At 40.9% G+C, this 23,514-nt stretch overlaps 2 protein-coding genes across 4 annotated transcripts in view; one reads left to right on the top strand and one right to left on the bottom strand.

The window, feature by feature from the left end:
- papss2.S (3'-phosphoadenosine 5'-phosphosulfate synthase 2) overlaps positions 1-3,294 on the top strand; it is a 35,361-nt gene extending 32,067 nt beyond the window's left edge. For both annotated transcript variants that reach the window (XM_018226873.2, NM_001089939.1), the window contains 1 exon segment: positions 1,585-3,294. In XM_018226873.2, coding sequence (XP_018082362.1) covers positions 1,585-1,726 — 142 coding nt within the window. In that variant the 3' untranslated portion in view covers positions 1,727-3,294.
- Positions 3,295-10,918: 7,624 nt separating this feature from the next.
- atad1.S (ATPase family, AAA domain containing 1 S homeolog) lies at positions 10,919-22,854 on the bottom strand. 2 transcript variants are annotated; one of them, XM_018227311.2, is made up of 10 exons: positions 22,710-22,854; positions 20,385-20,549; positions 19,173-19,271; positions 18,849-18,969; positions 16,736-16,936; positions 15,821-15,927; positions 15,606-15,695; positions 13,918-13,968; positions 12,853-12,986; positions 10,919-11,532 (listed from the first exon to the last, which is right to left on the bottom strand). In XM_018227311.2, exons 2-10 carry the CDS (start codon positions 20,544-20,546, stop codon positions 11,415-11,417), a joined length of 1,083 nt encoding a protein of 360 aa, XP_018082800.1. In that variant the 5' UTR covers positions 20,547-20,549; positions 22,710-22,854; the 3' UTR covers positions 10,919-11,414. The 2 variants fall into 2 exon arrangements, with proteins under 2 accessions (XP_018082800.1, XP_018082799.1); XM_018227310.2 differs by lacking the exon at positions 22,710-22,854 and adding an exon at positions 22,490-22,615.
- Between the last annotated feature and the right edge of the window lie 660 nt (positions 22,855-23,514).

Genomic DNA, 23,514 nt, shown 5'->3' with positions numbered 1-23,514 from the left:
TTGGGCTGCTAACAAGCCAGGTAGGCAAAATGCCCAAATTATCTCCATGTGTCATTGCCCTTATAAAACCATGTTACCTATGTTGTTTCATAACAGGAAAAGTCATTGATTTGTGATCTGAGATCTTCTTCTGTTAAGGGGAAGTATGCATTTACAAAACAATTTAGTTCCGTATATCTAAGCGAGTTTTGCCTTCACTGATTGAGATATATCCAGTGTTACACTGACAAAGAATGATGGGTAATTGGGCAGTACCAGTTATAGGTTCATTTGAGGTGTTCCTAATATTTTGGGGTGCTGGATAAGATATATAAGTGGTACATTTAATTTGTATCATGTGTATGGATGTAGTTACAGTATATGTTGGTTGAGCCTTTATCAAACCGCATAGACATAATTATTGGTAGTAGTATTAGTGACGTATGTCTTTTCAAGGCCTCTACAATGTATCTTTCAGTTAAGTGCTTGGTTTCAATGTAATAGGTGCTTGTCTTGCTCCAGTTCTAGTAGGTGCTCTTCTTGCTTCAGTTCTAGTAGTTGCTCTTCTAGTTCCAGTTCTACTAGGTGCTCTTCTTGATGCAGTTCTAGTAGGTGTGTGTTTTGCTGCAGTTCTAGTAGGCACTCTTCTTGCTCCAGTTTTAGGACGTGCTCTTCTTGCTCCAGTTCTAGCAAGTGATCTTCTTGCTCCAGTTTTAGTAGGTGCTCTTTTTGCAGCAGTTCTAGTAGGTGTGTGTTTTGCTCCAGTTCTAGTAGGCAGTCTTCTTGCTCCATTTCTAGGAATTGCTAATCTTGCTCCAGTTTTAGGAAGTGCTAATCATGCACCAGTTCTAGTAGGTGCTTGTCTTCCTCCAGTTCTAGTAGGTGGTCTTCTTGCTGCAGGTCTTGTAGGTGCTCTTCTTGCTCCAGTTCTAGTAGGTGTTCTTCTTGCTCCAGTTCTAGTAGGTGCACTTCTTGCTTCATTTCTAGGAAGTGCTAATCATGCACCAGTTCTAGTAGGTGCTTGTTTTCCTCCAGTTCTAGTAGGTGCTCTTCTTGCTCCAGTTCTTGTAGGTGCTCATCTTGCTCTAGTTCTAGTAGGTGCCTGTCTTGTTCCAGTTCTAGGAAGTGCTAATCTTACTCCAGTTCTAGTAGGTGCCCATTTTGCTCCAGGTCTAGTAGGTGCTTCTTTTGCTCCAATTCTAGTAGCTGCTTATGTTGCTCAAGTTATAGAAGAGGCATGTCTTACTTCTGTTCCAGTAGGTACTTGTCTTGCTTTGGTTCTTGTAGTCACTCTTCTTGCTCCAGTTCTAGTAGGTGCTCATCTTGTTCCAGTTCCAGTCGGTTCTCCCGTTGCTGCAGTTTTGGCAGGTCTTGTCTTGCTCCATTTAGAGTAGCTGCTTTGTATATCTATTAGGTGCTTGTATTGCTCCAGTTCTAGTAACCCAAAGTAACCAACAGATGTTTACTTTTAAATCACTGAGCAAACTGGTCTTCTATTTGAAAGCAAACACTTGGTTGGTCGTTCTGGATCAGATCAATACCTTCATCACACTACAATGAATTTTAAAGCCAACCTCCTCAATGGATATTTCTGTATTTCCACAGACACGGTGAGTTTGACTTCATCTCGGGCACGCGCATGAGGAAACTGGCGCGGGAAGGACAAAACCCACCCGACGGTTTCATGGCCCCCAAAGCCTGGAAGGTCCTGACAGATTATTACTGCTCCTTGGAGAAGAACTGTTGACTCTGAAGCCTCGGTTGGAGACGTTGTAGCCGAGTTATTTTATATCTAACAATTCTATTATATGCCAAGTAGTACACACATTTTGTTTTATCCTTGTTCCTTTTAAGAGATCTTTTTGTACTTTATAACTGAAATGAGCCAGCAATGTGCAATGGAATCGAAGGCAGAAATTACAGGTCACAGCCTTGTCGTGCCCAAGAGCTTACACTCGTCTATTAATTGTGCTCTGGGACCTGTCATGGCTAAAATATCTCTTTATATGTGAATTCATGGTACAGTGGAGTATGAAGAAGCTCCAGCTACATATACCCGCCATGTGCTGTCATTGTGCAGACTAGCGAGATTTGGGCACAAGATCCTATTATTACACTTTAGAATATGAATATATGGGTAGCATAAGCGGGAACCAGTACATATTGCATCTACATGTGCTTGGGCTGTGCCTTCTGCTCCAAATGTTGTGCCAAAAATGTAAAAGAATAGTCACGCCACCTACAGGAGAGCACGGAGCAGTGCAGCTCCAATTTAATGGAAGCCTCTGTTTCCAGGATGAAAGTGGTGGCGGTATCACTTTAAGGAGATATTGACGAGCCTAATTGTGAATGTTACAAGATCATATACAGAAGTAGCACCAAGTTCATCCCCCAATAAGAAATAAATCAGTTATAAATAAAAGCAGCACATGCCGACCCAAAGCAAGTGCCATCCATATTTATACATTTCAGCTGCAGCACAAACCGACCTCAAACCTTAAAAAACACCAAGCCAGTGATTTCAATTTAGGATATTTAGGGTAGCTTCTTAATTCTTGCGCCTGATTTCTATTTGCTTCTATTCTTAAAATAAATGTAATAAATGTGTATTCCTTTAAATGAATTCATTAAAACAGGGTAATCGGAGAAATGACGTGGAATATTTAGGCTCCAGCACGAAAGTGATTTTTGCTTTGCTTTGTTCTTACCCCGCGTCCAGTAATAGGCGAAAATGCTTTAATACGAGATTTATTTTTATTATTTTTTATCATTGTGTGAATTAATGAAACCAACTTGTGTGTAACAATGGACCAAATATGTGCCCCCACTGTCTGTGCCTTTTTGAAAGGGTTAAATTGTGAATTTGATGTTTGGAATTCTCTTAATTAAAGGTGGGTCTTAATGAAAGGGATTTCAGCCAATGGGGAAGCAGCTGGGAAGTCATTATTTCATAGGCCACATGGGGGCGATATCACACACCTCGTTGTTGACAGTTTATAGGGGATTCCTATAGGGGGCGACACCTTTGCCTAATTCTGCAATAGAATTTCTCATAAAACTCTCCATGAAGGACACAGTTTGTGATACACAGTAATAATGCAGAACCTCTTGCTTTGTACAGTCCTTTGATTACCTACAATAATTGGAATAAATTTTGTAGCTGATTTTTTTTTTCTTTTTGTAAAGAAATCTATTTATTTCCGGACAAGACGGGACTCTTGTGTCTTTTTAAACGATTGATATCTTTATGCTTCATAATGTGCCCATAGATGCGATACGAATGTATTTCATATAGAATAAATATTTCTTATTTAACGGGTTTCTATGAGAGTTTATTTTCTGGATGGCGAGGGGGTTTAAAGTGGTTTTCCATATATTTTGTTTCGAGGCACCTTTTAAGGTGAAATATATGAGCAGGTCCCTATTAGCTCATAACAAGGTTACAGATGTATAGAAACATTGGGGTAACAGTCACCCTGCTATAGTTCCAGGGGTACCCAGGGTACAAATAAGCACTCACCCCAAATCTCCCCCTAACTGGCCTTCAGACTGGGCCCCCTTAGCTCATAACAAGGTTACAGATATATAGAAACATTGGGGTAACAGTCACCCTGCTATAGTTCCAGGGGTACCCAGGGTACAAATAAGCACTCACCCCAAATCTCCCCCTAACTGACCTTCAGACTGGGCCCCCTTAGCTCATAACAAGGTTACAGATATATAGAAACATTGGGGTGTCACCCTGCTATAGATCCAGGGGTACCCAGGGCACAAATAAGCACTCACCCCAAATCTCCCCCTAACTGGCCTTCAGACTGGGCCCCCTTAGCTCATAACAAGGTTACAGATATATAGAAACATTGGGGTGTCACCCTGCTATAGTTCCAGGGGTACCCAGGGTACAAATAAACACTTACCCCAAATCTCCCCCTAACTGACCTTCAGACTGGGCCCCCTTAGCTCATAACAAGGTTACAGATATATAGAAACATTGGGGTGTCACCCTGCTATAGTTCCAGGGGTACCCATGGCACAAATAAGAACTTACCCCAAATCTCCCCCTAACTGGCCTTCAGACGGGGCCCCTTAGCTCATAACAAGGTTACAGATATATAGAAACATTGGGGTGTCACCCTGCTATAGTTCCAGGGGTACCCAGGGCACAAATAAGCCCTCACCCCAAATCTCCCCCTAACTGGCCTTCAGATTGGGCCCCCTTAGCTCATAACAAGGTTACAGATATATAGAAACATTGGGGTGTCACCCTGCTATAGTTCCAGGGGTACCCAGGGTACAAATAAGCACTCACCCCAAATCTCCCCCTAACTGACTTTCAGGCTGGGCCCCCTTAGCTCATAACAAGATATATAGAAATATTGGGGTAACAGTCACCCTGCTATAGCTCTAAGAATATCTAAGGTACCAATTATGTTTTCACCCCAAAATTGGAAGCTTTTTGACCTTCAAATAGATGTTATTCTCAAACACCTTCTAGACTGACCTTTATGCTGATCCCCCAAGACACTTCTCCCAGATCTTGGGAACCCCAGTAGTAAAACGACTTTCCTGCTCTCTTATTTCACCTCCACATTTCTCCTCTTATTATTATTTTATCTTCTCTTCTTTCTTTTTTCTCTTTCTTCTGCTTCTTCCCTTTTATCCTCTGCCCATCTGCTCCCACCTATTTGGGTCTCTGGCCAGTGCTGGACACCAATTACAGGGGACAGTGCTGGGTGGGTGATTGGTGTCTTGGGGTGCAATGGAACGTCATTTTGGGGGGTTGGGGTCGGATGACATACGTTTTTTTAAACATTTTTTAATTGGGCCCCTATCCTACTTAGTTAGCAGAGCTCACTGGCCTGGGACCCTGGGGCTATAACTGTGTATGGGACCCGATGATTTCGGAGAGTGGCCCTCTGCACCCCTTATGTAGCCATCAGATCAGTGGTCTCATTGGGCCCCAGCCAGAAGCTGTGCTTGAGGTTTTCCATGATAAGCAATTGAATTATTTATTTATTGTTATATTAGCTGCAACTCTTGTTCGTCATGCCCCCTTTTTCTTGGGAAAGTTTTCCCTCTCTGGCTGATCCTGCCTCTGGTTATTCCGCACAATAAGTTCCATTTGGCTCATTCGGGATCAGGAAACTGAAAACAGACGCGGGAAGTCTCTTCGGATAAACAAAGTACCGTGACCGTATTCACTTGGACTCTATGAACACAGGGAACAAGGTTTTCTTTTCCTTCTCTATCTTTTTGGATGAAGGGTTCACGGTACAGGGATGTTATCCGGAAACCCGTTATCCAGAAAGATCTGTATTACAGAAAGGCCATGTCGTATAGGCTCCATTGTATCCAAATAAACCAAATTTTTAAAAATGATTTCCTTCTCTGTAATAATAAAATGATAATTTCTATTTTATAAGATATAATTCATCCTTATAGGAAGCAAAACCAGCCTATTGGGTTTATTGTATGTTTACATGATAATTTACATTTATAATATACTTCGGGTATGAGGATCCAAAACACGGAAAGATCTGATATCCGGAAAACCTCAGGTCTCAGCATTCTGGATAACAGGTCCCATACCTGTACTAAGGGATATTTTGTCAATATCAAAAGGGACTCTTACAGCTCCTCCTTTTAATTCCTTGGAGTTTTGTTTAATTTGTTAACTCTTAATTCATTGGCTGAGCTTTCAATGTAGGAACTTGCCTTTAATATATAACATGCCTTATGGGAACAGTTGTATTTGAGCAGCGACATAAAGTTTATTGGATTAACAGAAAATATGCAATATACATCATAACAAAATTAGAGAGGTGCATAAATTTGGGCACCCCAACAGAGACAGGAGATTGTAGAGATAAACCAGTAGAACACACAGAGATCACTTGCTGTAAAAGTTGTGTTATTTATCCCTTATACATTTGCACAAAGGGCAGGGTTTGGGGTCCCCAGACCCCTTAAAGGAGAAGGAAAGGCTCTGTTAACTTTGTATATACAGTAAAACCTCTATTTTACATCCCCTGAGTTTAAGTTTTCCCTCATTTTACATTGTTGTTTTGTGGTCCCACCTATATATTATACATAATACATTTCCCTCATTTTACATTTTCCTGAAATCTACACTTGTTTTTTTTCTGGACCCCTGAAAAAAGTAAAATGGGGGTTCTACTGGACTTACCTGGCCCCCCGGGCTGGTGCTCCTATCAGCAGAAAACTGCACCGGCCCGGGGTTCTTCCAGCGAGCACCACGGAGCCCCTACCCTACGTAGAGCCCCTCCACCCGGGGAAATGCCCCTAACTTTTTACTTACCCCTCGGTGCAGATTCAAGGATCGCACTTCACGGCAGCCATCTTCCGGGTCTTTGTGTCTTCTTCCGGCGCTTCAGCAATTTTCGTCCATTTCGGCTGATGCGCCGTTGTTGCAAACCGATAAATTGTTCCAACTGCGCATGCGGCGATTCACCGGTCTCTGTCTCAAATTACCCAGAAGACGGCTGCCGTGAACTGCGATCCCTGGATCTGCACCGAGGGGTAAGGAAAAAGTTAGGGGCATTTCCCCGGGGGGCAGCTAGGCTGGGGGGAGGAGGGGTCTACTTAGGGTAGGGTTTTTTTTAGTTACGGGTTGAATTCTTCTTTAACCGCGAACAAAGTCGCTATTTCCTTCTACTGCGCATGCGTCTGCCCCGGGAAATTTGAAGAAAGAGGAAGAGGATGGCTCCGTGGTGCTCACTGGTATAACCCCGGCCGGTGCAGTTTTCTGCCGATAGGAGCAGTGACCCAGGGTTTCAGGTAAGTAGATACAATCGCTTTTGGCACCCCAAGTAAATAGGCCTTTCCTTCTCCTTTATCAAGTCTTGTTGGAGCAACATGAGCAATAAGCACACGTCTCATAGGAGGAACCCACAGCCGGTCTTCAGTTGTTGATATGAAGTCACAGGCCAAAAGGGAAAGAAGAGTCAGATGAAGTTGTATCAGTGAGAGGAGACAAGAGACCAGGGGAATAGGAATGAAGATGACAAACATCATGTAAAGGTCTCACTATAGATTCGGAGTGTATTTCTGCAACAGAGCTGCTGTACAGGATCACCAATTCTGGACCTTGTTTCCAGGTGCCGCCAAGCACTTACACAATGCTGCAAAATCCTGCGCAGGAAACTGTTGCAGCGAAAACATATACAATGCTTGGACCCTTCCATTCCCAGTCTCGTTCAGCCCATACAGAGCGCAAGCTTCTGGCTCATGGAGACCAAGACTGGGAAGGGTCAAAAGATGGAGTCGGCCAACCCCACTGAGATACGGGAGAACAGTGGCAAGGACATTGACGTGGCACGTGAGCTTACATATTTTGGCCATAGCGTGGTACGAACACCTTATTTTTTGTAATAATTATTTTTTTAAAGGCAAACCGTGCCCTTTTTCTCCTTCTCTTAGTGGGAAGCAAAGAGTTACGCAGCTAAGGCTAATGTATACGGTTGGTTTATTTCCCCTTTAGAATAAAACAGTTAAATAAGAGCACAATGGAAACAGCCGTTTCAAGGGAAAAGAAAAACTTTATTTACTTCTTTTTCCACCAATCAGAAAGCTTCCATTGGTTTGAGTCAGTGCATCATCCTTCCAAGCCAATCTCCATACAGAGAACATCATCACACACACTATACATTTCTATTATTTTTGAAAAAGCAAAAACAATCATATTTCTTATATTTACATGATTTCAAATAAAAATATTCATTCTAAAATTAAAAAAAAAAAAATCATAAAATAATAATTTCCAGCCAATGAGAAACCGGTAGTGGAATTGGAAGACGCTATGTAAAGTGAATTTGGGCCATTCCGGTCGGTACAAGGAAAAAATACAGTGAGGCTCAGTTATAAACTACAGCAACCAATCAAATGCTTTCACTGCTCAACATGAACGTAGTTGGGGGAAAAAAAGGCTATGGTTGATTGGTTGCTATGGGTTACTTCCCATGTGCAAATTTACCCAGTGTTTATAAATACACCCCCAGTGGGAGGGGCTACTCGTGGAGAGGCGGAGCAGCAGGAGGGTGAGGAATTCGTTGACACAGCTGAAATTTAAAGGACCAGTAACGTCAAATTTTTTTGTATATAACGAAAAAAACAAAAAACACCAAGACATATTTAATTTTAAAATCGCAAAGTATTAAAAATTAACTTAGAGATACTCCGCTTGCGCTCCTCTTCAGAAAAGGCGACGATCAATCGTGCGGCGCTCGATTTCTCCTCCTTGCCTTCTATAGGAGATAGCCAGGGATGAGAAATCGAGCGCTGCACAATGGATCGTCGCCTTTTCTGAAAAGGAGCACAAGCGGAGTTTCGGTAAGTTATTTTTTAATTAAGACTTTGCGATTTTAAAGTTAAATATGTCGAATTTTTAAAAAACTAATTTTGACATTACTGGTCCTTTAAGGGATATTCCCAATTTCCCACTTTGTTACGAACCTGATGGGGTTATGGCACATGTGGGTGCTCTGATCTCCACTTGCCTTGGGCCGGGTGGGGAAACATGGCTGACATGTACTACATTCACAATCTCAGGTCTCTAAATTCTAGTAGCACCTCCCATTCTCCTTAAAACTTCTGCAGGGGTCCCCCAAGTTCTGAGGGGTAGTATGACAATGGGCCATAGAATTTAAGTTGGTCATAAGTAGCTCAAACCATTCTGATCTGACACCCCAAATTATTGGCCTATCTAAGGGGCTCCCCTGTTCAGGGGCTCCATCAGCTGTCAATAAGGAATAGGGACTATGAAATCTTCTACTAGATATGATTGTTAGCCCTAAGGCCTAGTCATAAACAATCAGCCATATCTTCCCATTTATATATATTAAATAACAAGGAAAGTGCAATTCACTGGGGTCACCAAATTCTCAGGCACCCCCTATGGTTAGTGCTTATACTCACGGGGGTCACCAAACTAATTGCCCGACCCCCTTTCCTTGTCCTTTAACGACAGCCCCTTTATTTACTTTGCAAGTGACATTAAATACAAGCGACTCCTATATGATAAATATAAAGTCCTTCAACATTACGGGGCAGATTTATCAAGGGTCGAATTGAAAAATTCGAAATTCAAAGTTTCTTTTATGGTCAAAACTGCCAAATTTGACCTCGGAATGATTCAAATTCGATTAGGGTTTTTCAAAGAATTTGATTTTCGAGATTTTCGAATTCAACTATTCTCTACCTAAAACCTGCCGAATTGCTGTTTAAGTCAATGGGAAACGTCCAGGGATCAATTTGGAGTTGTTTGCAGCCTTCCTTAAATTTGAGGGTTTTTTTCAGAGAAAAAAAACTCAAATCGAGTTTTTAAAATTTGAATCAGATTGGTATTAGAATCCAGTTTTCGGGTCGATCCTATTCACCAGAGTTTAAAAAATTAGATTTTTTGAATAAATTTCGATTGGTAGAATTTCGAGTTCATGGGAGTTTTTAATAACGAAATTTGACCTTTGATAAATGTGCCTCCCCGTGTGCATTAGAAATCCGAGGCTAGAACTATTTCTATATACAGTATAGACATATAGACAAGCTGTACTGGGCCCTTACTATATACACAGCAGACCCACAATACTGAATTATGGTTCCTAATATGCAGTCACATGACTTGCAAGTCACTCAGGGTCTCAAAATAGCTTTGATCAATTACAGTGGTTGCATTTAAAGGGGTTGTTCACCTTTGTGTTAACTGTTAATATGACGTAGAGAGGGATATTCAGAGACGATTTTCAATTGGTTTTCATTATTTATTATTTGTGGTTTTTGAGTTATTTAGCTTTTTATTCAGCGGCTCTCCAGTTTGCAATGTCAGCCATCTGGTTGCTAGCGTTGAAATTACCCTAGCAACCATGCACTGATTTGAAAGAGAATATGGGTTATTCATAGGGGAGGGTCGGAACAGAAAGAGGAGTAATAAAAATTAGCAATAACAATAAATTTGTAGCTTTACAGAGCATTTGTCTTTAGACGGGGTCAGTGACCCCCACTTGAAAGCTTGTAAGAGCCAGGAGAAGAAGGCAAATAATTCATAAAGTAAAATAAATAAATAATGAAAACCAATTGAAAAGTTGCTTAGAATTGGCCATTCCATAACAAACTAAAAGTTAACCTTGAAGGAGAACCCCCCCTTTAAGTGATAAATAAACGGTTATGTGAAACGTGAAATAATTAGGTCTCCGGCCACGACTAATTCCAATTATACAAGCACGAGCAAGTGAGATGTTGTTGATCTACAAACCATCAGCGCCTCCTAGTAGGGGCTGAAGTTCAACACATTTAAGTCTGCTTTCTAGTTGCCAAGGCTCAACAGCCAAGCAACCAGGTTTTTTTTTAATTTTCTGAAATCCAGATTGAAGGGAAATAATAGAGTAAAATGTTGCAAAGTGTTTTCTTCTACAAGATAATACAAGGGCAATGTCCCATTTAGCAATAAAAATAAAGATTGAGGCTCTGGTATAAATAAGAGACATTAGACTTTAAACTGGGGAATAACTGGAACAAATGGGGTGCAGAAGGGGGTCTTGTCCCTGGCATAAACCTTAAAAGGGTTGTTCACCTTTAAGTTAACCGTTAGTATGCTGCAGAGAGGGATATTCTGAGGTAATTTCCAATTGGTTTTAATTTTTTATTATTTGTGGTTTCTGAGCTATTTAGCTTTTTATTCAGCGGCTCTCCCATTTGCAATGTTGGCAGTCTAGTTGCTAGGGTGCAAACTACCCTAGCAACCATGCCTTCATCTGAATGAAAGACTGGAAAATGAATAGGAGAGGGTCTGCACAGAAAAACAAGTAATAAAAAGTAGCAATAACAATAAATGTGTAGCCTTACAAAGCAGTTGTTTTTAGATGGGGTCAGTGACCCCTATTAGAAAGCTGGAAAGCGTCAGAAGGAGACAGCAAATAATTAAAAAAACTATACAAAATAAACAATGAAGACCAATTGAAAAGTTGCCTGGGATTGGCCATTCTATAACATATAAAAAGTTAGTGTAAAGGAGAACCACCCCTTTAAGTATTTAAATAAAATAATAAATGTTACCCTTTATTATACTCATTCATCCACACTACGTTCTATGGTCCAGATACTTCAATTGTAATAAAGGAAGGAGACTGCCGCCTAAAGGCCTATTGAGGAACTACACGTGGATCCTAATTCTCTCTCTTACCCTACACACTATAGCAACACTCACAAACAGTAATGGAAAGATATTGATCCAAGTTATCACAGCACAACATCTCAGCTATGCTTTATGGCTGGCTGTCAGGACCTTGATTTGCTGGAAATGTGGTTTAAATTTATAAAAAAAAAAAAAAAACAATAAAAGGGGAGGGGGGTGCAGGAGATCAGATTCCCTTTTGCAGCCGACGTCCCCCGTCCCCGGTTGGCTAGTGTGATGGAATGGGCGGCTAGTCCAAGCTCACGTGCATGAGAACTCCCTGGTTTGTCGCACTCTTAGATTTCTTCATTTTATCAATCGCCTTCAGCAAATCCTTCTGGTGTATCGGCCGGATTTCCTCGCAAGGACTAAAGGGAAAGAAACAGAAAAGGCAAATTATATTTATTATAAGTGAATGACAAAACAACAAGTTGCCTCCCCTGCACCCTCTGTCTCATCATGAGATTTCCAGGCTGATGATATACAGGGTCATATACACAGGGGGGAATGTAAGATACAACCTAAAGCCAGTTGCCCAGTTGGCATAGACCAAATTCTTCAATGTCTGCTGGAGGGTTGTAGTTCTTGCAATTCCATAGACCTTACTTATTCAATCTCAGAAAGATCAGTCAATGTAATGAATCTTTTCAAAGGTACAAACTGTATAAACTATAGTAGTACTTACGGTATGTGTTATCTACTGTGTATCCTGTGCTTGAATGGCTGCCCCCATGGCTACACAGCAGCTTCTTTATATAAACTATAGTAGTACTTATCTGTTATCTACTGTGTATCCTGTGCTTGAATGGCTGCCACCATGGCTACACTACAGCTTGTTTATATAAACTATAGTAGTACTTATCTGTTATCTACTGTGTATCCTGTGCTTGAATGGCTGACCCCATGGCTACACAGCAGCTTGTTTATATAAACTATAGTAGTACTTATATGTTATCTACTGTGTATCCTGTGCTTGAATGGCTGACCCCATGGCTACACAGCAGCTTGTTTATATAAACTATAGTAGTACTTATCTGTTATCTACTGTGTATCCTGTGCTTAAATGGCTGCCCCCATGGCTACACAGCAGCTTGTTTATATAAACTATAGTAGTACTTATCTGTTATCTACTGTGTATCCTGTGCTTGAATGGCTGCCCCCATGGCTACACAGCAGCTTGTTTATATAAACTATATTAGTACTTATCTGTTATCTACTGTGTATGCTGTGCTTGAATGGCTGCCCCCATGGCTACACAGCAGCTTGTTTATATAAACTATAGTAGTACTTATCTGTTATCTACTGTGTATCCTGTGCTTGAATGGCTGCCTCTATGGCTACACAGCAGCTTGTTTTTATAAACTATAGTAGTGCTTTTGAAGCAAATAGATCAGTTTTACCAGTGCAGGGCAACAGTACATGGTATTTTTGGTGTTACTGTTCCTTTAAGTTGGCCACACATTTAAAAATCTGATTCACGGCCCTCGGGACAAGGACCACACAACTTTATTTGGGCCTTTCAGGATGGCTGAGCTTCCCTTTTCAGTATAATAAGTATAAATGCAAATATAGAGGGAAGGATTGTTGCATACACACAATGAGCAGCATTGTTACACATAAGGCCATCATTAATAGAGCAGAGTTAATTATCATTTCCTAGGCACCTATTTGCCGCCACCATTACAAACCTGTCCTCAGCGTATCCAATCACACTATCCCTAACGCACAGGAGCGCTGCATCTCTGCACATTTCCTTTAGATCACTCCCAGAAAAACCATCGCTGCTGCTTGCGATTTCCTGCAAATCCACATGGCTGTCCACCTAAGAGCAGGGAAAGGAGAGAAAGCAGTGAGAAAGAGAATGTTAGCTTCATAAAAGTAAAACAAGAGCGCCACCAGATCGAGGCTGGACTGAAAGGCAAAGGTTTAATTTGCTGAGGCAGGAAGCATCTCCTGACACTAATGTGCTCAACGCTAGAGCTCCAGCGACAGAACCGAGAAGGGAGGCGTCAGAAGATGCTTCCTGCACCACTAAGTCCAGCACAGAGATGGTGCTCCTCTTACACATTCACAATATCAGCAGTTACAAGTGTAATATTTCCTGCAGTTAACGATTTGATTATGAAAAGCGTGTAAACATTTGCAGTTTCTTTTGGAACAGAAATTGTGGTGGAATGTTGAAACACATGGTACAATGTGAATGAATTGAGAAAGGTTTACACCACCGCAGAGCAGGGACGATGTTAAAGGGGTTGTTCTTCTTCAACTAGTTTTCAGATAGATCACCAGAAATAATGACTTTTTCCAATTACATTCTATTTTCTAGGTGTCACCGTTTTTCTAATATTGAAGTGTAAAGTGTCTAAAGCAGCTCTGGGAGGAGGGGGGGTCGCCGACCCTGTAAACTGATCTGAATTGATACAGGCAACTGTTAGACTTGATACAATAGTTGCTAATACACCAGAGATGCTGCTGAGAAATGGATCAACTAAATGTAGTAAAATTGTAACAGTTTAGAGCTGTCAGACTCAAACACCAGAGACACCAACATTCAACTTTACACTTAGATTTTAGAAAAACAGTAAAAAATAAATAATTAAAAAAAATCTATTTCTGGGGAGTAATCTGAAAACAACTGAACTGAAAAAAGTGTTTGGAAGGTGAACAACCCCTTTAAACAAATATCAGATAAAAAGTGCTGCACCCAAATATCACTAAAAAATAATAGAATATTTACACAATGGTTCGCTTACCCTTTCGTTCCTTAAAATAAGGTCAAGAATGGCCTCTCGCTGTCTCATAGACTGTAAAAAAAACAATTTTAAGCACATGATGTTAGTGCACATAGATGTGCTATACAAAGCAGGAAGCTGCCATATCGCTGCGTGTTATGTTTTCTAGAAATGTACATACAACGCATGTTTTACTACAGACCTCTGACTACTGACAAGTCTCCTGCTCGTTGATCCTCACTAGCATGGGGCAAGTTCACCCGTCAATCGGAAAAAAGTAGTGAAATCTGATGGTCACTTATATTTGCCCTTAGAGTAAGTAACAATGCTGAACATTATACAGCTCAATGGTGCAGATTTATTAAAGGGGAACTATCGCGAAATTGAAAATGTAAAATCAGCTTCTTCATACTGAAATAAGAAACTTTCTATATACAATCAATTAATAATTCTGCACTGTTTCTGAAATAATCAAGTTTATCTTCACTATTCCTCTCTCAGCATCTGTTTCTCTTCATTCTGTCTTCATGCAGCAGTTGGGTGTCAGATATTCATTGACAGTTAGATCCAATATATCTTATAGGGGGCTCCTTTTGCCTAGAAGATGTATTAGATCTCACTCTATTAAACTCACCAGACATCATGTCTCTCTACATGCAGAATTTGTGCAAAAGGCAGTTATTTTGTTAGATTTTGTTTGTACTGGAATCAGTTATTTGAGTGAGCTCTAATACATCTGATAGGAAAGGAGCCGCCCTATAAGATATATTGGATCTAACTGTCAATGATTATCTGACACCCAACTGCTGCATGAAGAGAGAATGAAGAGAAACAGATGCTGAGAGAGGAATAGTGAAGATAAACTTGATTATTTCAGAAACAGTGCAGAATATTTAATTGATTGTATTTAGAAAGTCTCTTATTTCAGTGTGATGAAGCTTATATTAAATTTCCATTTTACTGATAGTTCCCCTTTAAGTGTTCTGATCAGTACAGCATCAACACTCCTGCACAAGGCAACGGTTTAGTCTGGGCCAAAGCAAACATTTAAGAATTATGAATTTTTCGGAATTTATTAAACCCAGAGGATGGCAAAGTCCGAATCTGAAAATCCGGCATCTCAGACCTGTTGAGGTGCAAATAAGTCAATGGGAGAAGTTCCAATAATTTTTTGATGTGCGCTGGGTTTCGTGCAATACCCCAATGTTTTTAGGGGTTTTCGGGCAAAAAACATAAGAAATCTGAGTTTTCCTGTGAAAAATCTGAAAAAAATCGCGAAAATCTGATTTTTTTCCCCGCAAAGCAAATTTTCAGGAAAATTTAATAATAAGTAACAGGGATGCACCGAATCCACTATTTTGGATTTGGCCGAATCCTTCTCAAAAGATTCGGCCGAATAATGAACCGAATCCTAACTTGCATATGCAAATTAGGGGTGGGAAGGGGAAAACAATTTTTACTTCCTTGTTTTGTTCCAAAAAGTCATGCAAATTCCCTCCCGCATATGCAAATTAGGATTCCTATTCGGTTCGGCCCGGCAGAAGGATTCGGCCAAATCCGAATCCTGTTCAAAAAGGCCGAATTCAGAACGGAATCCTGGATTCGGTGCATCCCTAATAAATAAGCGTAAGAAACCAGAGCAGATTTGATCGGAGTTTGTAGCAGAAAATATTGAGATAAATTTGTGTAGCCGCCATTGTATCACTTACTGGCTGGTTAACGTGGAACCTGGTGGGCATTCTCCTCATTATTGCGGTGTCGAGATCTTGAGGCCGATTGGTTGCACCCATGACAATCACCTACACAAACAGAAGTGGAGAATTAGAGGCCACTGTATTTTTTTGCTTTTGACATTAACAAAAAAAAGGAAAAACACCAGCTTGTTGCCGGGCAATTATACACAGATATGAATTTAAAGGGGTACCTGGCAGTTGAATTCAGTGTCGAGTCCGTCCCAAAGGCTCATGAACTGAGCTTTCATCATTGCTGTCGCCTCGTGGTCAGAGCTTGAACGATTTCGGAGAAAAGAATCTGCACAGCAGGAAGAGTGATATGTAAAATATGATCCTTGTTTGGGGTTTTCCCACAACTTTTAAGCTCCTTCCACAGAATCTTGTGTTACGTACAGCAGAAGCACATGATTCAGTGTAAAGGAGCGTCATGTCCTTAGACCTGCCCCTCCCTCTCTATTTCCTTCTTAGCATTAAACTCTAAAAATGAATGTGGCTAAAAAAAGTTATATTTTATATAGTGAACTTATTGCACGAGGCTAAAGTTACAGCTTGTCAATAGCAGCAATGATCCAGGACTTCAAACTTGTCACAGGGGGTCACCATCTTGGAAAGTGTCTGTGACACTCACATGCTCAGTGGGCTCTGATTGGCTGTTGAGAAGCTAAGCTTAGGGCTCGTCACTAATTATCCAGCAGAAAATGAGCTTCCCCTGTAATATAAGCTGATGCTACAGGTTTGCTGATTATTCAATTCTGATGCTAATTGCACTGGTTTCTGTGCTGCCATGTAGTAATTATCTGTATTAATTACTAATCAGCCTTATATTGTGACATTTCTATTCTATGTGTACTGTATATTGTGAGTGGCTCCCTAAGCTCAGTAAGTGACAGCAGCACAGAGTATGTGCAGTGAATCAGCAGAAAAGAAGATGGGGAGCTACTGGGGCATCTTTGGAGACACAGATCTTTACTGCTAAAGGGCTGTGGTTGCCTTGGGCTGGTACAGAAGCACAAAACGTCATGTACAACATTTCTAGCTACTTCTTTAATTAGGCTTTAGTTCTCCTTTAAAGGTGATCCAACCATTTAAGAGCATCACAGATTTACCTATTTCATCAATGAAAATGATGGAGGGCTGGAGTTTCACAGCCAGGGAGAAAACAGCGGCAGCCAGTTTCTGGGACTCTCCGTACCACTTGTCAGTCAGAGTAGACGGCTGCAAATTGATGAAACGGCATCCGGCTTCCTTGGCCGTGGCTTTGGCAATCATAGTCTTCCCGCATCCAGGAGGGCCATATAGAAGTACCCCTGGGAAATAAACAGTATTACACTGTAAGCTAAAGACAGAAGCTGAGCACAGTTTTTACAGCCTGCATAATAATTGACTCCACTTCCAACAATAAAAGTTAACAGTGGTATGTCTTTCATTTCTCAGGTACATCTGAGTACTGGGGTGTTTTCTGAACAAAGATTTCTAGTGAAGCAGTATTCAGTTGTATGAAATTAAATCAAATGTGAAAAACTGGCTGTGCAAAAATCTGAGTACCCTTGTAATTTTGCTAATTTGATTGCATGTAACTGCTCAATACCGATTACTGGCAACACCAAATTGGTTGGATCAGCTCGTTAAGCCTTGAACTTCATGGCTAACTTTAAGCAACCTTTCAATTGGTCTTCATTTTTTCTTTTTTGAATTATTTGCCTTCTTCTTCTGACTCTTTCCACCTTTCAAATGGGGGTCACTGACCCCATCTAAAAAACAAATGCTCTGTAAGGCTACAAATGTATTGCTATTGTTGATCCTTCTATTCAGGCCTCTCCTGTTAATATTCCTGTCTCTTATTTGAATCAGTACATGGTTACTAGGGAAATTCTGACCATAGCAACCAGAATGCAAACTGGAGAGCTGCTGAATTAAAAGCTAAATAACTCAAAAGCACAAATAATAAAAAATGAAAAACAACTGCAAATTGTCTCAGAATATCTCTCTACATCATACTAACAGTTAATTTAAAGGTGAACAACCCCTTCAAGATTGGTCTGATATTTTAATATAGGGCTAGCATAACACTTAATGCACTGGCATGCAACTTTATTCTATATTTATACAGATCTACAGAGGAAATTAATCATACAGTGAGGGGAAACAAATAACTCTACTGAAACATAGCCAGTACAAAAACAGACGTGATTGGGCCCCTTAATTTGTATAGACACTTTATACTGCTTTTCATGTACAGGTATGGGATTCGTTATTCCGGAAACCCGTTATCCAGAAAGCTCACAATTACGGAAAGGCTGTCTCCCACAGACTACATTATAATCAAATGATCCAGATTTTTCAAATTAATTTCCTTTTTCTGTGTAATAATAAAACAGTACTTTGTACTTGATCCCAACTAAGGTATAATTAATCCTTATTGGAAGCAAAACCAGCCTATTGGGTTTATTTCATATTTAAATGATTTTCTTATAGACTTAAGGTATGAAGATCCAAATTATAGAAACATCTGTTATGTGGGAAAACCCCAGGTCCTGAGCATTCTGGATAACAGGTCCCATACCTGTATTACGCTAGTAATACATACGTATACATCGCTGTGCAAACATTCTTTATCTTATATATATTCCTTGGATACTATCTCTGCAGTATAAAGCACAGTCCTTTATCAGTCCAAAGGTAAACACATTTGTCATGTAGGCAGAAACCTTTGGATTATGAAAGCAATAAATACAGGCTAGTAATTTGTATGTGAGTAATGGCAAATCTTTTAGTATGTTATAGAATGGCCTCATCTAATTCTAATCAACTGGTCTTCATTGTTTATAGTTTTTTGCCTTTTCTTTGGATTTTTCTCAACTTTCAAATGGGGGTCACTGACCCCATCTAAAAACAAATGCTCTGTAAAGCTATAAATGTATTGTTATTGCTACTTTGTATTACTCATCTTTCTATTCCGACCTTTCCTATTCATATCCCAGTCTCTTATTCAAATCAATGCATGGTTGCTAGGGTAATTTGGATCCTAGCAACGAGATTGCTGACATTGCAGACTGGAGAGCTGCTGAATGAAAAGCGAAATAACTCAGAAACCACAAATAATAAATAATGAAACCCAATTGCATTTGTGTCAGAATATCACTCTCTGCATCATACTAAAGGTTAATTTGAAGGTGAACAACCCTTTTAAGAAAATGAAAGGGTTGCCTTGCCCAGTACCTTTTGGGGGTTGCAGAAGCCTTGAGTTTTCAAACAGATATCGCTTCCTTATTGGCAGGATCACTGTGTCTTTAAGGTCAGTGATGACATCATCCAAACCAGCGATGTCACTCCACGTTACCTGTGGAAAGAAATTGAAGAGAGAAAGGTGATGGACTGAGACCAATAGGGATGGGATAGGGTTGTTTTTTTTGTTGTTGTTGGGGAAAGCACATAAGGTTGTAAAGGGTCAAAAGGAAATATGAGTTTACACCCAACAGACCTGCCAATTTCTACCTGATCTCTATACAGCGCAGGGCAGAGAGACAACAGGGAATCCCTTACCAACATGCTGAGTGGATCCACCAAATGTGCAGCAATGCTCATCTCATACTCTGTAAGCTTCACATTCTTCACTCCAATCTGCCTCATCAGCTTCTCAGCCTGCACAACAGAGGATCAAACTTTAATTCAAGATAAGTCCTGCACCTGGGATGTAACAATATCCACTTATACCCTTAATGGGACTGCACTAGGCAAATCCATAATGGAGACGGAGCTTGGAGTCCTTGTAGATGATAAACTTGTCTGTAGCAAGCAATGCCAGTCAGCAGCATCAAGGGCAAATAAGGTCTTGAGTTGTATTAAATGGGGCAGAGATTCACGGGAGGAGGGGGTCATTTTTCCACTGTATAGAGCACTTGTAAGGCCCCATCTACAATATGCCGTACAGTTTTGGTCTCCATCACTCAAACAGGACATTATTGTATTAGAGAGGGGACAGAGAAGGGCAACTAAGCTGGTAAAGGGAAAATCTTAGCTATGAGGAAAGACTGGCCAAATTGGGGATGTTCACGCTGGAGAAGAGGCGCTTAAGGGGTGATATGATAACTATGTATAAATATATAAGGGGATCATATAATAATCTCTCTAATGATTTATTTACCAGTAGGTCTTTCCAGCTGACACAAGGTCACCCATTCCGATTAGAAGAAAAGAGGTTCCAGCTAAATATTGGGAAGGGGTTTGTTACAGTGAGAGCTGTGAAGATGTGGAATTGTCTCCCTGAATCAGTGGTACAGGCTGATACATTAGATAGGTATAAGAAGGGGTTGGATGGTGTTTAGCAAGTGAGGGAATACAGGGATATGGGAGATAGCTCATAGTACAAGTTGATCCAGGGACTGCTCCCATTGTCATTTTGGAGTCAGGAAGGAATTATTTCCACCTCTGAGGCAAACTGGAGAGGCTTCAGATGGGTTTTATTGCCTTCCTCTGGATCAACTGGCAGTTAGGCAAGTTATGTATAGACTTAAGGTTGAACTTGATGGACTTTTTTCAACCTAACATACCATGTATAAAAAAAAAATATAGTTATAAATAATAATTTCAATAATCAACAGCAGGATTAAAAACCCCTCTGCTATGTGCCTGTCAAATGCTTTCCTTCTGTACATATGGACATCACAAAGGTGGGAGGGAGGATGGCAGGTGACGTTGCTCTTACTTCTCTGTACATTGAACTGGCTATAAGAATGTCACAAAAAAGGTTAGTACCTGTTTTTGGGCTTCCATTTTCTGTTTCCTGGTGGGATCTATGGCATCCACCATCCATTTAATGGTGAAATAGGTGACCGCCCCAAATATTGTCAAGCGGAAGATCAGGCCGACGACTTCGTTTCGACTCAGAGGACGAGAAAAAGCTTCGCCGTGGACCATTTTCTGCAAAATGAGGCAACACAGAGTTACAGTGAGACTTAATCCAAATGGATATGTGGGGAATGTTATCCACACTGAGACCCACCTGCTGAGACTTATAGTTCACCTGCTCTGAATGAGCAAAAGTGTTTCCTTTCAGCAGCTTTTATGCTTCACTGAACTAACGGCATCTGGAGGAGTGTGGCAAGAACATTCTTGTATCTGTTCATATTAAAATATTTCGCTCATGAACAGCTTTTAAGGCAGATTCATGTGAACACCCTCGTCACATGACTCCCCAAAGCCACAGGGCTCATTTAGAAACAGACTTTTGATCACCCGCTTAACAATTAAAATATGAAAGTAAAAAATTGATTTGGTTGTTAAGGGTAACTGCAATTGTGGAAGTGAGAACCTATCTTTATAAACATGCCCTCATGTCTCTTTCAATGTTCAATATCAGATACTGTGCCAAATGTATGTATTATAAGGGATAATGTACCCCCTACTGTAAATGATAAGGATATTAGGAGTCACTGAGGGGTTGTTCTGTGACCATATAAAGACACAAGGCTGCAGGCTGAGTTATACAGGGAACTCTGAGTATCACTCATGTATTATAAGGGATAATGTACCCCCTACTGTAAATGATAAGGATATTAGGAGTCACTGAGGGGTTGTTGTGTGACCATATAAAGGCACAAGGCTGCAGGCTGAGTTATACAGGGAACTCTGAGTATCACTCATGTATTATAAGGGATAATGTACCCCCTACTGTAAATGATAAGGATATTAGAAGTCACTGAGGGGTTGTTCTGTGACCATATAAAGGCACAAGGCTGCAGGCTGAGTTATACAGGGAACTCTGAGTATCACTCATGTATTATAAGGGATAATGTACCCCCTACTGTAAATGATAAGGATATTAGAAGTCACTGAGGGGTTGTTCTGTGACCATATAAAGGCACAAGGCTGCAGGCTGAGTTATACAGGAAACTCTGAGTATCACTCATGTATTATAAGGGATAATGTGCCCCCTACTGTAAATGATAAGGATATTAGAAGTCACTGAGGGGTTGTTCTGTGACCATATAAAGACACAAGGCTGCAGGCTGAGTTATACAGGGAACTCTGAGTATCACTCGTGTATTATAAGGGATAATGTACCCCCTACTGTAAATGATAAGGATATTAGAAGTCACTGAGGGGTTGTTCTGTGACCATATAAAGGCACAAGGCTGCAGGCTGAGTTATACAGGGAACTCTGAGTATCACTCATGTATTATAAGGGATAATGTACCCCCTACTGTAAATGATAAGGATATTAGAAGTCACTGAGGGGTTGTTCTGTGACCATATAAAGACACAAGGCTGCAGGCTGAGTTATACAGGGAACTCTGAGTATCACTCATGTATTATAAGGGATAATGTACCCCCTACTGTAAATGATAAGGATATTAGAAGTCACTGAGGGGTTGTTCTGTGACCATATAAAGACACAAGGCTGCAGGCTGAGTTATACAGGGAACTCTGAGTATCACTCATGTATTATAAGGGATAATGTACCCCCTACTGTAAATGATAAGGATATTAGAAGTCACTGAGGGGTTGTTCTGTGACCATATAAAGGCACAAGGCTGCAGGCTGAGTTATACAGGGAACTCTGAGTATTGATGTCAGTTAGTGACATAAGTGACATTGGTATAAAACACAGACAGTCAGTGTAGGGAGCGGTTTATGAAGTTTGGGTTCCCAGATGCTGTTGAGACAACTCCCAGTAACACTTGATTACTGGTTAAGGTTACAGGGAGTTGTAGTGCAGAATCACAAAGGAAGGGGCAGGTGTGGGGGGTCAGTTGGTATTTAGCTCAATGATTATACAGGATCAGACCACTGTGACAGAAGAAAACACCCCTTTGTCAGGACATATAGTTTGTCCCACACATATCATCCCTGTTACCCACAAATGACGTAGAATGGTGACTCCCAGAATGCTCAGCCAGGCACAGGCCTCCCATGTGACAAGTGAGAAAGACGAGTATCCGGTCATTGTGACCTTCCCTGTACGTCCCCATGAGCGGATTCTCTCACCAAGACTTGGCAGCTCCACCGACTCCAGCCCCTGCCCTACACGTGCCACCATCCTACCGACCCCCAACCCGAGCCCCGACACTGGCAACTTACCGGCTTCCTGCCACTCGCTGTTCCAGAAACGAAACTAAAATTTGCGCCGGCGCAGTGTCCAGCAATCCCTTTCCCCCGGAAACGTGGGCTCAGTGTCTCTAGTTCCGCCCCGGAAGCATGTCATGAGGGAAGCCATAGTTACTGAGCGAGTGATTAGAGATCTCTCTAGTGTTGTCAGGGTGGCTGTTTCCAGCCAAATTGGGCTACTAATTTAAAACCCAGGCCGGTTTTGAAAGTACAAACAAGCCAAGGTGCAGATTTGGGCTACTGTTTGGGCCTTTGGTTGGTTTGTACTTTGGAAACCAGCCACAGTTTTTTCTTGCCCTAATGTGCCAAGTCTGTCTCCCAGTGCATGTTGGGTAATGTAGTTTTTGTTTAACAAAGTCTAAAAAATAAATACATGTGAAACTACGCCTTTTTCAATGTTCACTGATTTGCACATTTTTCTTTAAGGTTAGGACTCCACGAGCGATTTTGTCGCAATCCGACAAAACGCATGCGTCGGAACAGCGCTGCGACACCATGCGATAATTCTATCTTTTACCTTATTTTTGTTGCATGCGACAATTCGCAGGCAAACTGGGAAAGATTCGTCGGTCACCAGGGGAGTAACTACAGAGGGGGGGGCCCAGGAGGTACAGGGGCCCCATGAGGCCTAATTCATATACAATTTCAATAAATATTGGTAAGACAATTCAACCTCTAGACATTCAGGTGACCAGCAGATTTTTGCTCCAAAATTGCCTGAAATTGAGGAAAATCACCTATAATGCAAGAATGCTTAAAGGATAAGGAAAGCCCCAGG

This window comes from Xenopus laevis, chromosome 7S, assembly GCF_017654675.1.
Source record: "Xenopus laevis strain J_2021 chromosome 7S, Xenopus_laevis_v10.1, whole genome shotgun sequence".
NCBI lineage: Eukaryota > Metazoa > Chordata > Amphibia > Anura > Pipidae > Xenopus > Xenopus laevis.
The sequence above is the reverse complement of the archived record's forward strand: the minus strand, read 5'-3'. Positions and strand labels throughout refer to the sequence as shown.

Excerpts from the sequence above, each read along its gene's own strand:
- atad1.S (XM_018227310.2), bottom strand. The coding sequence starts at position 22,600 with ATGGGGACGTACAGGGAAGGTCACAATGACCGGATACTCGTCTTTCTC. Across the intron at positions 15,928-16,735 it reads CATTTTCATTGATGAAATAG|ATTCTTTTCTCCGAAATCGT; the intron begins GTAAATCTGTGA and ends CCTGCTGTGCAG. Across the intron at positions 13,969-15,605 it reads GGTTCCACGTTAACCAGCCA|TCTATGAGACAGCGAGAGGC; the intron begins GTAAGTGATACA and ends TTTTTTTTACAG.